Below are 17,731 nucleotides of genomic sequence, written 5' to 3' on the forward strand. Positions count from 1 at the left end.
GGATGTAGAAATGAAACACGGCTTGTGTGTAAGAGGGCAGATGCACAGCACAGCATGAGGTAGCACAGAGGATGAGGGAATGAGGGGCGAAAGACAGGAGATGCATGGATGCAGAAATGAGACACGGCTTGTGTGTAAGAGGGTAGATGCACAGCACAGCATGAGGTAGCACAGAAGATGAGGGAACGAGGGGCGAAAGACAGGAGGTGCGTGGATCTAGAAATGAGACATGGCTTGTGTGTAAGAGGGCAGATGCACAGTACAGCATGAGGTAGCACAGAAGATGAGGGAACGAGGGGCGAAAGACAGGAGGTGCGTGGATCTAGAAATGAGACATGGCTTGTGTGTAAGAGGGCAGATGCACAGTACTGCATGAGGTAGCACAGAAGATGAGGGAACGAGGGGCGAAAGGCAGGAGGTGCGTGGATCTAGAAATGAGACATGGCTTGTGTGTAAGAGGGCAGATGCACAGTACAGCATGAGGTAGCACAGAAGATGAGGGAACGAGGGGCGAAAGACAGGAGGTGCGTGGATCTAGAAATGAGACATGGCTTGTGTGTAAGAGGGCAGATGCACAGTACAGCATGAGGTAGCACAGAAGATGAGGGAACGAGGGGCGAAAGACAGGAGGTGCATGGATCTAGAAATGAGACATGGCATGTGTGTAAGAGGGCAGATGCACAGTACAGCATGAGGTAGCACAGAGGATGAGGGAACGAGGGGTGAAAGACAGGAGGTGCATGGATCTAGAAATGAGACATGGCTTGTGTGTAAGAGGGCAGATGCACAGTACAGCATGAGGTAGCACAGAAGATGAGGGAACGAGGGGCAAAAGACAGGAGGTGCGTGGATCTAGAAATGAGACATGGCTTGTGTGTAAGAGGGCAGATGCACAGTATGAGGTAGCACAGAGGATGAGGGAATGAGGGGCAAAAGACAGGAGATGCGTGGATGTAGAAATGAGACATGGCTTGTGTGTAAGAAGGCAGATGCACAGCACAGCATGAGGTAGCACAGAGGATAAGGGAACGAGGGGCGAAAGACAGGAGATGCACGGATCTAGAAATGAGACATGGCTTGTGTGTAAGAGGGCAGATGCACAGGTACAGCATGAGGTAGCACAGAGGATGAGGGAACGAGGGGCGAAATACCGGAGATGTATGGATGCAGAAATGAGACATGGCTTGTGTGTAAGAGGGCAGATGCACAGTACAGCATGAGGTAGCACAGAAGATGAGGGAACGAGGGGCGAAAGACGGGAGATGCATGGATCTAGAAATGAGATATGGCTTGTGTGTAAGAGGGCAGATGCACAGTATGAGGTAGCACAGAGGATGAGGGAATGAGGGGCGAAAGACAGGAGATGCGTGGATGTAGAAATGAGACATGGCTTGTGTGTAAGAGGGCAGATGCACAGTACAGCATGAGGTAGCACAGAAGATGAGGGAACGAGGGGCGAAAGACAGGAGATGCATGGGTGTAGAAATGAGACATGGCTTGTGTGTAAGAGGGCAGATGCACAGTATGAGGTAGCACAGAGGATGAGGGAATGAGGGGCGAAAGACCGGAGATGCATGGATGTAGAAATGAGACATGGCTTGTGTGTAAGAGCTCAGATGCACAGCACAGCATGAGGTAGCACAGAGGTTGAGGGAACGAGGGGCGAAAGACAGGAGATGCATGGATGTAGAAATGAAACACGGCTTGTGTGTAAGAGGGCAGATGCACAGCACAGCATGAGGTAGCACAGAGGATGAGGGAACGAGGGGCGAAAGACAGGAGATGCATGGATGCAGAAATGAGACACGGCTTGTGTGTAAGAGGGTAGATGCACAGCACAGCATGAGGTAGCACAGAGGATGAGGGAACGAGGGGCGAAAGAGAGGAGATGCATGGATGTAGAAATGAGACATGGCTTGTGTGTAAGAGGGCTGATGCACAGCACAGCATGAGGTAGCACAGAGGATGAGGGAACGAGGGGCGAAAGACAGGAGATGCATGGATGTAGAAATGAGACATGGCTTGTGTGTAAGAGGGCAGATGCACAGTACAGCATGAGGTAGCACAGAAGATGAGGGAACGAGGGGCGAAAGACCGGAGATGCATGGATGCAGAAATGAGACATGGCTTGTGTGTAAGAGGGCAGATGCACAGTAGAGCATGAGGTAGCACAGAAGATGAGGGAACGAGGGGCGAAAGACGGGAGATGCATGGATCTAGAAATGAGATATGGCTTCTGTGTAAGAGGGCAGATGCACAGTATGAGGTAGCACAGAGGATGAGGGAATGAGGGGCGAAAGACAGGAGATGCGTGGAAGTAGAAATGAGACATGGATTGTGTGTAAGAGGGCAGATGCACAGTACAGCATGAGGTAGCACAGAAGATGAGGGAACGAGGGGCGAAAGACAGGAGCTGCACGGGTGTAGAAATGAGACATGGCTTGTGTGTAAGAGGGCAGATGCACAGTATGAGGTAGCACAGAGGATGAGGGAATGAGGGGCGAAAGACCGGAGATGCATGGATGTAGAAATGAGACATGGTTTGTGTGTAAGAGGGCAGATGCACAGCACAGCATGAGGTAGCACAGAGGATGAGGGAACGAGGGGCGAAAGACAGGAGATGCATGGATGTAGAAATGAAACACAGCTTGTGTGTAAGAGGGCAGATGCACAGCACAGCATGAGGTAGCACAGAGGATGAGGGAACGAGGGGCGAAAGACAGGAGATGCATGGATGTAGAAATGAGACACGGCTTGTGTGTAAGAGGGTAGATGCACAGCACAGCATGAGGTAGCACAGAGGATGAGGGAACGAGGGGCGAAAGACAGGAGATGCATGGATGTAGAAATGAGACATGGCTTGTGTGTAAGAGGGCTGATGCACAGCATGAGGTAGCACAGAGGATGAGGGAACGAGGGGCGAAAGACAGGAGATGCATGGATGTAGAAATGAGACATGGCTTGTGTGTAAGAGGGCAGATGCACAGTACAGCATGAGGTAGCACAGAAGATGAGGGAATGAGGGGCAAAAGACCGGAGATGCATGGATGTAGAAATGAGACATGGCTAGTGTGTGAGAGGGCAGATGCACAGCACAGCATGAGGTAGCACAGAGGATGAGGGAACGAGGGGCGAAAGACAGGAGATGCATGGATGCAGAAATGAGACATGGCTTGTGTGTAAGAGGGCAGATGTACAGTACAGCATGAGGTAGCACAGAAGATGAGGGAACGAGGGGCGAAAGACCGGAGATGCATGGATGTAGAAATGAGACATGGCTTGTGTGTAAGAGGGCTGATGCACAGCACAGCATGAGGTAGCACAGAGGATGAGGGAACGAGGGGCGAAAGACAGGAAATGCATGGATGTAGAAATGAGACATGGCTTGTGTGTAAGAGGGCAGATGCACAGCACAGCATGAGGTAGCACAGAGGATGAGGGAACGAGGGGCGAAAGACAGCAGATGCATGGATGCAGAAATGAGACATGGCTTGTGTGTAAGAGGGCAGATGCACAGCACAGCATGAGGAAGCACAGAAGATGAGGGAACGAGGGGCGAAAGACAGGAGATGCATGGATGTAGAAATGAGATATGGCTTGTGTGTAAGAGGGCTGATGCACAGTACAGCATGAGGTAGCACAGAAGATGAGGGAACGAGGGGCGAAAGACAGGAGGTGCGTGGATCTAGAAATGAGACATGGCTTGTGTGTAAGAGGGCAGATGCACAGTACAGCATGAGGTAGCACAGAAGATGAGGGAACGAGGGGCGAAAGACAGGAGGTGCGTGGATCTAGAAATGAGACATGGCTTGTGTGTAAGAGGGCAGATGCACAGTACAGCATGAGGTAGCACAGAAGATGAGGGAACGAGGGGCGAAAGACAGGAGGTGCGTGGATCTAGAAATGAGACATGGCATGTGTGTAAGAGGGCAGATGCACAGTACAGCATGAGGTAGCACAGAGGATGAGGGAACGAGGGGTGAAAGACAGGAGGTGCATGGATCTAGAAATGAGACATGGCTTGTGTGTAAGAGGGCAGATGCACAGTACAGCATGAGGTAGCACAGAAGATGAGGGAACGAGGGGCGAAAGACGGGAGATGCATGGATCTAGAAATGAGATATGGCTTGTGTGTAAGAGGGCAGATGCACAGTATGAGGTAGCACAGAGGATGAGGGAATGAGGGGCGAAAGACAGGAGATGCGTGGATGTAGAAATGAGACATGGCTTGTGTGTAAGAGGGCAGATGCACAGTACAGCATGAGGTAGCACAGAAGATGAGGGAACGAGGGGCGAAAGACAGGAGATGCACGGGTGTAGAAATGAGACATGGCTTGATTGTAAGAGGGCAGATGAACAGTATTAGGTAGCACAGAGGATGAGGGAATGAGGGGCGAAAGACCGGAGATGCATGGATGTAGAAATGAGACATGGCTTGTGTGTAAGAGGGCAGATGCACAGCACAGCATGAGGTAGCACAGAGGTTGAGGGAACGAGGGGCGAAAGACAGGAGATGCATGGATGTAGAAATGAAACACGGCTTGTGTGTAAGAGGGCAGATGCACAGCACAGCATGAGGTAGCACAGAGGATGAGGGAACGAGGGGCGAAAGACAGGAGATGCATGGATGCAGAAATGAGACACGGCTTGTGTGTAAGAGGGTAGATGCACAGCACAGCATGAGGTAGCACAGAGGATGAGGGAACGAGGGGCGAAAGAGAGGAGATGCATGGATGTAGAAATGAGACATGGCTTGTGTGTAAGAGGGCTGATGCACAGCACAGCATGAGGTAGCACAGAGGATGAGGGAACGAGGGGCGAAAGACAGGAGATGCATGGATGTAGAAATGAGACATGGCTTGTGTGTAAGAGGGCAGATGCACAGTACAGCATGAGGTAGCACAGAAGATGAGGGAACGAGGGGCGAAAGACCGGAGATGCATGGATGCAGAAATGAGACATGGCTTGTGTGTAAGAGGGCAGATGCACAGTAGAGCATGAGGTAGCACAGAAGATGAGGGAACGAGGGGCGAAAGACGGGAGATGCATGGATCTAGAAATGAGATATGGCTTCTTTGTAAGAGGGCAGATGCACAGTATGAGGTAGCACAGAGGATGAGGGAATGAGGGGCGAAAGACAGGAGATGCGTGGATGTAGAAATGAGACATGGATTGTGTGTAAGAGGGCAGATGCACAGTACAGCATGAGGTAGCACAGAAGATGAGGGAACGAGGGGCGAAAGACAGGAGCTGCACGGGTGTAGAAATGAGACATGGCTTGTGTGTAAGAGGGCAGATGCACAGTATGAGGTAGCACAGAGGATGAGGGAATGAGGGGCGAAAGACCGGAGATGCATGGATGTAGAAATGAGACATGGTTTGTGTGTAAGAGGGCAGATGCACAGCACAGCATGAGGTAGCACAGAGGATGAGGGAACAAGGGGCGAAAGACAGGAGATGCATGGATGTAGAAATGAAACACAGCTTGTGTGTAAGAGGGCAGATGCACAGCACAGCATGAGGTAGCACAGAGGATGAGGGAACGAGGGGCGAAAGACAGGAGATGCATGGATGTAGAAATGAGACACGGCTTGTGTGTAAGAGGGTAGATGCACAGCACAGCATGAGGTAGCACAGAGGATGAGGGAACGAGGGGCGAAAGACAGGAGATGCATGGATGTAGAAATGAGACATGGCTTGTGTGTAAGAGGGCTGATGCACAGCATGAGGTAGCACAGAGGATGAGGGAACGAGGGGCGAAAGACAGGAGATGCATGGATGTAGAAATGAGACATGGCTTGTGTGTAAGAGGGCAGATGCACAGTACAGCATGAGGTAGCACAGAAGATGAGGGAATGAGGGGCAAAAGACCGGAGATGCATGGATGTAGAAATGAGACATGGCTAGTGTGTGAGAGGGCAGATGCACAGCACAGCATGAGGTAGCACAGAGGATGAGGGAACGAGGGGCGAAAGACAGGAGATGCATGGATGCAGAAATGAGACATGGCTTGTGTGTAAGAGGGCAGATGTACAGTACAGCATGAGGTAGCACAGAAGATGAGGGAACGAGGGGCGAAAGACCGGAGATGCATGGATGTAGAAATGAGACATGGCTTGTGTGTAAGAGGGCTGATGCACAGCACAGCATGAGGTAGCACAGAGGATGAGGGAACGAGGGGCGAAAGACAGGAAATGCATGGATGTAGAAATGAGACATGGCTTGTGTGTAAGAGGGCAGATGCACTGCACAGCATGAGGTAGCACAGAGGATGAGGGAACGAGGGGCGAAAGACAGCAGATGCATGGATGCAGAAATGAGACATGGCTTGTGTGTAAGAGGGCAGATGCACAGCACAGCATGAGGAAGCACAGAAGATGAGGGAACGAGGGGCAAAAGACAGGAGATGCGTGGATGTAGAAATGAGATATGGCTTGTGTGTAAGAGGGCTGATGCACAGTACAGCATGAGGTAGCACAGAAGATGAGGGAACGAGGGGCGAAAGACAGGAGGTGCGTGGATCTAGAAATGAGACATGGCTTGTGTGTAAGAGGGCAGATGCACAGTACAGCATGAGGTAGCACAGAAGATGAGGGAACGAGGGGCGAAAGACAGGAGGTGCGTGGATCTATAAATGAGACATGGCTTGTGTGTAAGAGGGCAGATGCACAGCACAGCATGAGGTAGCACAGAGGATGAGGGAACGGGCGGCGAAAGACAGGAGATGCATGGATGCAGAAATGAGACATGGCTTGTGTGTGAGATGGCAGATGCACAGCACAGCATGAAGTAGCACAGAGGATGAGGGAACGAGGGGCGAAAGACAGGAGATGCATGGATGCAGAAATGAGACATGGCTTGTGTGTAAGAGGGCAGATGCACAGTACAGCATGAGGTAGCACAGAAGATGAGGGAACGAGGGGCGAAAGACAGGAGCTGCACGGGTGTAGAAATGAGACATGGCTTGTGTGTAAGAGGGCAGATGCACAGTACAGCATGAGGTAGCACAGAGGATGAGGGAACGAGGGGCGAAAGACAGGAGATGCATGGATGTAGAAATGAGACAAGGCTTGTGTGTGAGATGGCAGATGCACAGCACAGCATGAAAGGTCTGGGGAGCCTGCATGTGCTAAGTTGAATTCTAGGAACAGTTTAGTGGGGTCCCCAGGACTTGCGTGCTTGGAATGGGTTAATATATATATGGCTCAATTTTCACCCAATTTAAAATAGAAGAGTGGAATGTTTATTGAATGTATGTGGGGAGAGGCTGAGGGGGATTTAGGCCACTATACCACCTTCAAGATGCCCTGGAAGGACCAAGACAGAACTTATCTGACATGAAGGTTAAAAAGACATCAGTTAAATATTGCAACCCAGAATTACGTCATCTATTTCGATGAGTGGTCACATTCCAGTGAAGACTGTCTTCCTGATCACATAAAATAACATCCTGACTTTCATGATACCCAGTCTGAGGAGCAGGCAGGGGGTTTGATGGGAGCTGACCATACATTTAATTCCAGTCTCTTGAGCAGGAATTAAAAACTTAGAGATAGTTGTGGGAAAATACTCTTGGGGGCTTATATACAAGCTCCTTGCGCCGCCGGTGCATCCCTTTTAATGTGGGAAAAAGAGATGCACTGGTGGCGCAAGTGGCTCGTAAAGAAGCCCCTTGCTGTTGAATGAATATTGATTACTGAAGCACTGAGTTAAAAGTCTGACATCCAAACCTGCTTGTTGCTGTATGGGTAGTTTGTTGTAGAGGTTTTTTCTGCTTTTCATAAACCCTGCGCTCCTGCTTTGCCATCGCTGTTCTTTCTGGCTATGGTTCTGCATTGGTGCTTTGTTGAGCCTGGTATTTCTGCTTTGTAGAGGTTTACACTTGTAGGTTATTGCGCTCTTGGTTTTGCTGCCTTCAGCTCTGAGCGCCCGATTTGTCTTACCTGTTCTGATATCATGATTAATGCCATCCACCGAAATAATGGCATCTGCGACTCCTTTGTCTGTGTCTTTGTCTCGCACCACTCCTTTAATGCCGCGGTGAACCTAGAAAACAGGGTGAATAAGAGAATTAGGCAATGAGACCTCCTTTACTGGCTTGACTGAAGTAGCAGCCTAGTCTAGACCTGGGACCGGATTTCGGAAAGTGCCCTGGGGGTGCAGTGGGCATGTGCTCCCAACTGTGCGCCCGGGCACTTTAGTACTACAGAACCTTCTGTAATACTGATAGCACTGGTGCACATGTAGCACTAGCGCTATTTTCAGAGGGAATTCCCTCATTTGCATCGGGCCATGGTCCCATACAAGTTATGCAATCACTTTCCCTCTGCACCTGTGTCCATACTACAGATACTGGCACAGAGGCACACAGGTGCTTAGGAAAAATGGTGGCACAAAAAGGTGGCGCACGGTCAGTGCATCCCTGAAGGGCAATCTTCTGAAGAGGGAAAATGAGTCCCATGGAACCCACCGATGTCCCTGGGCAGGGGGGGTGCAATCACTGACTGCACCGGCCCAAGGAGATCTCTCTCCTCTCGTCAAAGTGCCGGTGGGTTGCCTCCTGCGCAGAGAAACATGGAGCGGCTTTGAAGCAGCTGCTTTGTATTTCACTGAAGGAGCTGTCCTTAGGGCAGTGCGAGTCTGCGGCTGCCCTGAGGGCAGTGCATTCATCATAATAGGGCACATTGTCCCTGTTTACACCTGGGGACACCTGTTTAAAGGCGTGCCATGGTGCAAACAAGGGAAGTACGCCCTACTTGTAATACAAATATAACAGTATAGTAAGTCCGCTCTAGGTGAGATTTAAAGGCTCTGCTTATTTACTTTATGTTACACTCAGGAAATTAACATATGAGTTCTGCTTGCAACCAAAACAAATAAAACTCCTTTCCAGATCAAGCCTGAGTCCAGTAGAAAAGGTTCCACAGCCATGTTTTATCCTTTCTCTCTCTCAAATGCCGTACCCCTTTTTCCTCCTGATGAGGTCCTGGCTGTGAGCTTCTATCTAAGTGTTCACTTACCTGCCCTCACAGGGAAGAGCTCTGTGGAGTATTGTCAGAACCTGTCTCGAGTTTGTCCCCTTGGCAGAGACCTCGCAGTTTACAAGGCCGTCTTGCGACACATGGATTCTGAATTTGGGCCCAAGATATTTGTTATTTCATCGCATGAGATAATCATTGCCTATTATGACTTTTTGGGGAATAACATGCACATTTTGATGCTTACCGCACCAAAATCCTCATGTCCTTGTAAATTCAGTACCTTTTCCCTTTGTTAAATTCCGGCTTGTTTGATGAGCTGAAATTTAAAGAGGGTGCAATCTTTATCGCCTCTGGTAATTACTCGGTCTGTTAAATATTGCACCATTTGTTTGCACTGGGATTGCAATTTAACAGGCCGCTTGATATCAGGTAATGTATTGGGACGTTACGGCATGGAGAAATGGAGAATTGAGATAGGGAGACATTCATGTGGGCACTGAGACAGAGAGACTCAGACATACTCACTGGGACAGAAGGACACAGTCAACGACACAGGGCGGGATTGACTGCCGACTCAACTTCAAACCAGTACCCGGGGTCACCATGGCAAGAGTTTAGTGGAAAATTGGAAGACCCAACATCCTTACTGAGCATGTGTAGCTGGGAGAATCAGCCTGTGGCAGACAAAATGCTATGTCCAAAGACACTCAGTACCATCAAGAGAATAATACTGCCCTCTTTAAAATTTGCAGTACATAAAATATCTTGGACTGCGGTGCCAAATAGTTGACCAACGTTGAAAGAAATAATACGTTCATGTTGGCCATGAATGTTCTACATGTGCTGAAATGTGCATCGTTGTTATACCCTGGCACCATACAATGAATTGTCTTTGCTAGGTATTAATATCCGGGAGACAGGGGGAGAGTGAGAGAAAGAGCGAGAGAGAGAGAGTGTTGTGTTTTGTGTGTGTGTGTGTGTGTGTGTGTGTGTGTGCGTGTGTGTGTGTCTGTGTGTGTGGGTTTTCATGCAATGCCACCTTCAGTTTCAGCAAGCCTTCCTCCAGAACTACCTGCTCCATGAAGATCAAGAGGGCCTCTCGGTTGTTCTCCCACTCCATAGGAAGCTCGATCTCATGCGGAAACTTGTCGCAGGAGAGCTCCACCGTGATCTCAAAGCAGTTGGTGTGAAGGTAGCTGAAGTCATTCATACCTGGAGAAGAAAGAGCATAGGAAGCAGAAACATCAACTTCTTCAAAGGTATTACTCACACAGTCAAGCAAGTACAGTGCCAATATTTGACAAACTCTATCATGTTCTGATACATAGGTAGACATGAACTAGAGATCCCAAACATAGAATCTAACTAGCTGCCCATGCCAGCCTTCAAGCGCTCAACGATCGCTCACGCCTGCGCATTAATACTGCTGGGGAGGTGGAGGAAATTAAATCCTCGACGCCAAATTTCATAGATGTTGGAATAGGTCATTTTCAGAAGTTGCAGCTGATGCTCACAGCCTCAGAGGCAAGGCCAATCAATATCACTTGTGGTGAATTGAAAGGAGTAATTTGGCAACATTTGAGATTAATGGGGTGTGCAGTGAGGAAACATGGGAGTAGATGACACTGGTTGGTGTTTTTTACTGTTTATTTTATATGCTGAGCTAACGACTATTTCCCGGCTACAAAAGGCATTGAAACATGAGAACGGGTAAGATGTAATGCCAACTTTTTGCCTATGTTAAGGTATTAGTAGCTCTGCGATTTGACAGACAACGTATGATATTGTGGCTCAATCTCAGAGTGTCAGATGGTGTAATTGATGCTGCTGTGCTTCAGCCACACTTATGCAGCAGCTGCTGCTGGTTACTATATTCACTTGGTAGTACCTTAGCCGAAAGAGGGGGAGGACCTCCTAATGTGAATCACAACTGTACTAATTTCACATTGTTGAGTCCAAGCTTTCCAGCCAGCAGTTCTTTTATGGGATGCTGTTTTTAAGCTCATGCTCACTATTACAAAAGAAAAGCACACCTCCCACAATGCAAAGTGACTTTGACTAACCACAGGACAGACTACATGATAAGAGTCCACTTGGCAACTGTGCAGGGTTGTTTATCGCCCTCCGTGAACAGAAACTACAAAAAATGGCCAAAGAGAATGCTCACACAGGGGCTAAAATAATCCTGCATTATGTTTAATGGTGTTCTTTCTTGGAAGTAGGAGTGCAGTTTCAAAGAGGGACCGAGGGGAAGTTGCTGTTACACCCACATATCCATTCCCGCATGCATATTGTGCACAATAAAAATAAAAAATTTGAGCCTGATCTGCTTTTTGTAGTACACAAAGTAGAACTATGGTAGTGCTACTAACCTAATACAAAATGCATTCACAAGCCTATGGCCAGAGACCTCTGCCTCTCCTATCTTTTCTGTAAAGAGAACTGCGCGAAGGGGAAGAGATCTCCACTCATGTAGGTATACAATTTTGCAGCATATGTGACCCCAACTTTCAACTCCAACTCCAAGAACCCCATTAGTGTGCCCACTGGTCACTCCTTCACCCTAACCATTTCCGGGTTCTCCTGGGACTCCCAAAGACAGTTTTCAAGTTCCCCCCCTCTCCCGAAGCCCCACCCCTACCAGCTTGATCCTTTTGCCACTACCACAAATATGGCTCCCGCAGCCTGCCACTGCGGGTTTACATTCCAGCCTCCAGTTGCCTGACCACGGAGTATTTTGGGAGCCACCACACTGCTGACTCCACACCGGCACCACAGGGCCCAGGGTAGGTCGATAGCCACACTGCGCTTCAACGCGGTAAGTCAAACCCCCCCACCCACACTCCCGCCTGACCTTCTCCACTCTGCGGCGGCTTAGGGAGAGATTGCTGTCCCGACCACAGTCTAAGCTGAGCAAGCCGTTTATTGAACAACATCCATTCTTTATTTTTATTTTTCCTTTACATTTGCAGCATCAACAGTATGTTTTTGCTGCGTACGACTTGTCTGGTCCGATTGGGGCCATTACTTCCCAGAACCCTGGGTAGGTTTCTACCTCATTCCCGGATTTTGTAATTCCCTCCCCGAGGGACCACACAAACCTAGGTGTATGGATAATTGATCACACCCCGCCCACCTGTGAGTAGCAATAGATGGACATGCATCACTATCATACCTGATGCTGTATTCCTTATACTAATCAAGCAACTCATATGATTATATGCCTGCCTATGTTCAGCATGCATCATTACACAGTATGAGCTCCTGTCATTACATTTAAGTGGTTCTCCGTTACAACTGTATTTATATATGATTATGAATACCTGGTTTTAATTTCTTTATGTTTTTCCTGCATTCTAGTGTTCCACCAACTCTAGGTCTACCCCTAGGAGATGTTCTGAATGTCTATGCAAAGTATACTGGGCATAATTTGAATGTCTATTCCAAACACACGGGGCATGGTGCACATGCTTTATATTTCCCCACCCCTGTGAAGAGTAGAACAAGGTCTTCCTGGTTTTGACGAAATGCCATGATCCACTAGAGACTGTAACAGGCATGAAACATGTTGACCTTGTTGACTCACATTCATTGCAGCTAAATAGACCATTATAACAAACACAATAAGACGATGGATGGAGTGCTGAAACTTTTCAGACACTCACCCCCCGTCACAGATCTGGGGTGAATTCATCATCATTCTTCTGCTCAACTAGCCACCCCAGTTTGGATCCAGCCATATGCAAATTAGTCTTGACCCTGTGCCTCATGGGAACAGTCTAGCCTGAAATGCCAGGCCAGGTCCTCCCTGGACTGGAAACAAGCATCCTGGGACCGGTTTCTGGGTAACACCCTTCATCAGCCAGGCTAGCTTGAATCCAGTGTTAAAGTGACCAAGGCACCCACGCCTGGGCTACCCCTGGCCACTAAGGGCGAACATAGCAAACACAATAATAGCTAGACCATTATATCTATTCGATGCTCTAACCACATTTTTATTCTTGACAAAGGGAAACCAGTATTAAAACAAAATTCTTGTTTGGATCCCTTTCGCCATTTTTAATATACTTCACATTCACCCATTCTACTCAAATGTTATCATTCGTGCAACACACATCGGCAAAGAGCCCCCTCGAGGGGCCCGCTGGGCATTACAGCTCCGAGGAGCTGCCCAATGATGAAGCATGACAACTCTCAGGCTGTGTGAGGGCCCTTGCTCCTAAAAGGAGCACTCCCCGCTGCTGTTCACCCGTCAGACCTAGCTACCCACATAGGAACAGGTCACTCTGTATTTTCATAACTGCAGGGGCCGGTGTGCTGGACCTACAAAAAGCCCCAGTCCCTCTATCCTTGTTCTGTTCACAAACCTATGGCCAGAGTCTTCTGTGTCTCCTATGTTTTCTGTACAGAGAACTCCGAGAAGGTGCAGAAATCTCCGCTCATGTAGATATACAATTTTGCAGTATATGTGGGTGAGAAAAGGGGGGTTAACTTGAAAATAAAGACCACTTAAAACTAAATGGTAGGAGCTTACAGACATTTATTGAGTGGTTTAAGGAGGGACATTCCACTACAACCCCCCAAAAGAGTATGACCATTGCTATTCACAAACTACACTTCAAAGGTTACTAGAACCCTAATTCTGTCAGAACAGGCTTAAATGCACAAGTCTAGCCTGGGGAAAAGTCAAACATTACACACAGCCACTCCCAGGTACTGGAACACACTCCAATAAAGATAATGCAGGCAGGGAAATAAAATAACACCCCAAGGAACTAATACTGGATGAAGGAAATGATTTCAACATTTAAGTTTTATACACATATATTTTGTAATGTTAAATATATATACATTTTTTTATTTATTTCAAAATGTAACCATCAATTTAACATTAAAAAATTAAACGTTAAAACTTTTATTAAAAAATTACAAATATTTTAAATAACTGCAGCACAAACGTTACCCCATATTAAATTTAAAAAAATGTTAGCAATGTGGCATTTATTTTAAATGATTGTTTACAAAGTACTTATCAATTCATTAAATATCAATATGTGCATTAATGAATTGTTCAATAAACATTTAATTTATGATTTGTAATCCTTTTATCAGGTCTAGGTTTATCACAAATATTTCAAATTCTTTACATTTATATTATACATTATTTTTTTCAATTCGTTTTAAAGAACAATGCACTTCACCTCTGTTGGCAAAGTTAGCAGTGGGTTTTTACACTTGTACATCCTGTTACAGGAGACTCCCATCTCTGATTTGTGGAAGTGGTGACATGTACGTCTGCACTAGGGTGTAAATCTACAGTTTGAAATGGTGAATAGCAAAAAAGTGTAGAATTACATCTAGGTGTACAAGGACATATACATGCGAGTAAATAAATGCATGTATTTCTACCTTTGTGAATCGGGCCCCTTATGCACCACAACATTTCTGAAAGGTAGACTCCAAGACGTTTTGCTTCTAAACACAACTATGTGGTGCAGGGTTGAAGCAGCAAGTGATATGAAAATACAATGATAGACCCTCCTCCTGTGTGTCACTTCCTATCATTCGCGGACAGTGTGTCTTTTATGTCATTTTCCCCACGTCTTAGCACAAGCCCTTTGCCCACCATCATTGCCTACATGTCTAGAAGCGAATGGAAGATCTCTATGATGCACCACACAAAGTCCTGCACTGCCTCGTGCCAGATGCAGCAGAGGGACAATGGATCATCTTGAACCTGCTAGGTCGTTGCACTTTGCAGGTCCATGGAGATGTTCTCAACCAAAAGTGACTAATTGCCACCACGTAGAGCGACTTCGTGCTCAAGTATCATGTTTCAGTGCATGGGTGGCACTACATCCATCCACTCTGTGAGTGAGGATAGTCTTTGTCCATTTCGAGTTATGAACGGTGCACAATCACCAGCAAATCCCAAACACCAAGTGGACAGTCCTAGCAAACTGCATTGACACCAACTCAACAACATCAAAGAAAACTTCTCCATCATCAAAGAATCAAATATATGACCTCGTCCGCAGCCACAACCAGCAACATCAACCCAGCACCAGAACTTTTCACCAACTTCTCAGAATTTTCAACAACAAAATCACACCCATATATGACAACTTCGACTTTCAAATTCACCCCACCAACCTCGCAGCCAGTCTTCCAATCTAGGCCGAAGAATGCACCCTGACAACATGGAAAGCCATCCCCGCAGACAAGACTGCACAATTATGTAGTCTATCCACTCCTGGGCCCCATCTGACCTGGGCCCCATCTGACCCATACACCCACCATGCCTTTGCCTTCATCGATACAGCCACATTCCCAGAAGCCTGGAAGCAAACAGCTGCCAACGCATTACTGAAGAAGCATTCAGCAGACCCAGAAAAGCTCAAAAACTATCTGGTAGCCTCCTTTCTACCTTACCCTGCCAATGTATTGGAGAAAGCCATCAACAGACACCTGGCTGATGAGAGGTGTTACCCCGAAGCCAGTCCTAGGATGCTTGTTTCTGGTCCAGGGAAGACCTGGCTTGGCAGTTCGGACTGGACTGTTCCTATGAGGCACTGGGTCAATTCTGATTTGCATATGGCTGGGTCTGAACTAGGGTGGTGAACTGAGCTAAAGACAATGATGGATTCAACCCAGATCTGTGATTGGGGGTGAGTGTCTGAAAAGTTTCAGCGCTCCGTCCATCATCTCCTTCTGTTTGCTTTACCTCACAGCCCACATCCTTAACCACCAGCTGCTCGGCACCATGCAGTCAGGACTCATACCTAACCACAGCTCGAAGTCAGCACTCATTGCAATGACAGATGACATCCAGGAGATCCTAGACAGAGGAAGAACTGCAGCCCTCATGCTAGTGGACCTCTTGGCAGCTTTCAACATGGTCTCACACCGCATCCTCATCAGACGACTGCACAGACCAGCATTCAGGGACCGGCCCGCCAATAGATATGCTCATTCTTGACCAGAAGAACTCAGACAGCCAACCTATCCCATTACTCTTCAGAGGTCCGGTAACTCATTTGTGGAATACCTCAAAGCTGCTCACTCACCCCTACCTTCTTCAACGCTTAAATGACCCCACTGGCGGACGTCATCCAAATCCACAACTTCAGCATTCTCACCTACGCCAGTGACACACAACTTATACTGCCGATCTCGAACATATGCCCCAACATGAGGAACAAAATCATCTCCTGCATATCCGATGTGGCCACCTGGGTGAAGGTTGACTGCCTCGAACTGAACACTGACAATACAGAAGAGGTAATCTTCAGTAAGGATGCCTCACCGTGGGACTCCACCTGGTGACCAACGGACCTCAAACCCACACCCACCCCAGGCCCACAGGCCAGAAACCTCGGGCTCATCATTGACAAAACTGGACATGTCCGCCCAGATCAATTCCATCACCGCAACCTGCAGCTACTCTCTAAGGATGCTGAGAAAGATCTACAAGTGGAAGTGGCTAATGAACAACACCAGAAAGACTGTCATCTAGGCCTTCATCACCAACAGACTAGGTTATGGGAACTCTCATTACCCAGGAATCACCAAACATCTCCAAAAAGACTGCAAACCACCCATCATGCAGCAGCCAGACTTGTCCTCAAACTCTCATGCAGTATACACATCTCACCACAATGGAGAGAGCTGCACTGGCTCCCGATACACAAACCGTGCAGTTCAAGATCCTCCCACATACATAGCACTACACAACACATGCTCAGCTTACCCAAACAGCTGCATACACTTCCACTAACCATCCAGGCATCTCCACTCAGCCGGACTTCTTCTAACATACATCCAATGCATTCACAGAGACAGAACAAGAGGTCGAGCCTTCTCATACTTCACCCCCAAAGCATGGAATGAGCCTCCTCGTCTCTTCTTGAATTCCGCATGAAGCTGAAGACATGGCTTCTCGAGTAAGTGCTCTATTTGCTCCTGGAGCTCTTTCAGTAAATCCTTTCCCGCTCCTGGGGGCTAGTCTCACACACCTGCACATTGCCAGGATACCCTCACAGGCTATACTGCACTGTACACATACGCATAATGTAACATTTGCCATATATGCATGGGCTAATGACGGTAATTTGACAGTAAGAGAGGGGCGAGGCGGGAGCAACAGAACAGCGATTGAAAGAACGTCGCAGTTTCAAATTTCTTTTCTAGTGGAAATGAGAGACCCAGAAATGTTTTAATTTTTGTAGCCCTTCAAACACAATGTTCAGAAAGTGCTAATGGAAGCGGTCATTTGCATATCCACGATGACAATAGAGTTGTGTACGTGACGTGTGATGCCTCCTTGTCTAAATGTGACTTTACTATCACAAAGGATGAGTATGAAACACAGGAGAAGAATATAGCATGAAGCATTGGGTGCAAGACCTCTGGTTCCAATGTAGCCGTGAATCCCAAGTTTCTGGTGAAAGAATCTTAAATATGCTCATGGTCAGACTCTACAACATGGTGGAAATGGCTGGCAATGCACACCAAGCTTTCAGCAGTTCTGAGTTGCTGGGATGGTTTTCATTGAGGCATAAAAGGCCAAACAGAAAGATGAAAAGGGTTAAGGTGTAACCAATAGAATAGGCAGGACACACTGCTGCCAGTTCATTTTATTCTTTCTACTGTACATTCAGGGTCAAAGAAAAGTTATTAATTTCTGTTGCTACTAACAGACAACACTGAGGAAGTTACAATATCAGGGCTCATTTGCATACCCATGATGC

General features: G+C 47.5%; 1 protein-coding gene across 1 annotated transcript in view; it reads right to left on the bottom strand.

Moving 5' to 3' along the window:
- Positions 1-17,731, bottom strand: part of LOC146863410 (putative carboxypeptidase X1) — a 315,940-nt gene that overhangs the window by 19,436 nt on the left and 278,773 nt on the right. Inside the window, exons 12-13 of the mRNA XM_085642839.1 lie at positions 10,054-10,193; positions 7,944-8,046 (exon numbers count right to left, since the gene is read on the bottom strand). Of these exons, the coding sequence (XP_085498965.1) occupies positions 7,944-8,046; positions 10,054-10,193 (243 nt within the window). The remainder of the gene's footprint in view (positions 1-7,943; positions 8,047-10,053; positions 10,194-17,731) is intronic.

This window comes from Triturus cristatus, chromosome 2_2 (assembly GCF_964204655.1).
Source record: "Triturus cristatus chromosome 2_2, aTriCri1.1, whole genome shotgun sequence".
NCBI lineage: Eukaryota > Metazoa > Chordata > Amphibia > Caudata > Salamandridae > Triturus > Triturus cristatus.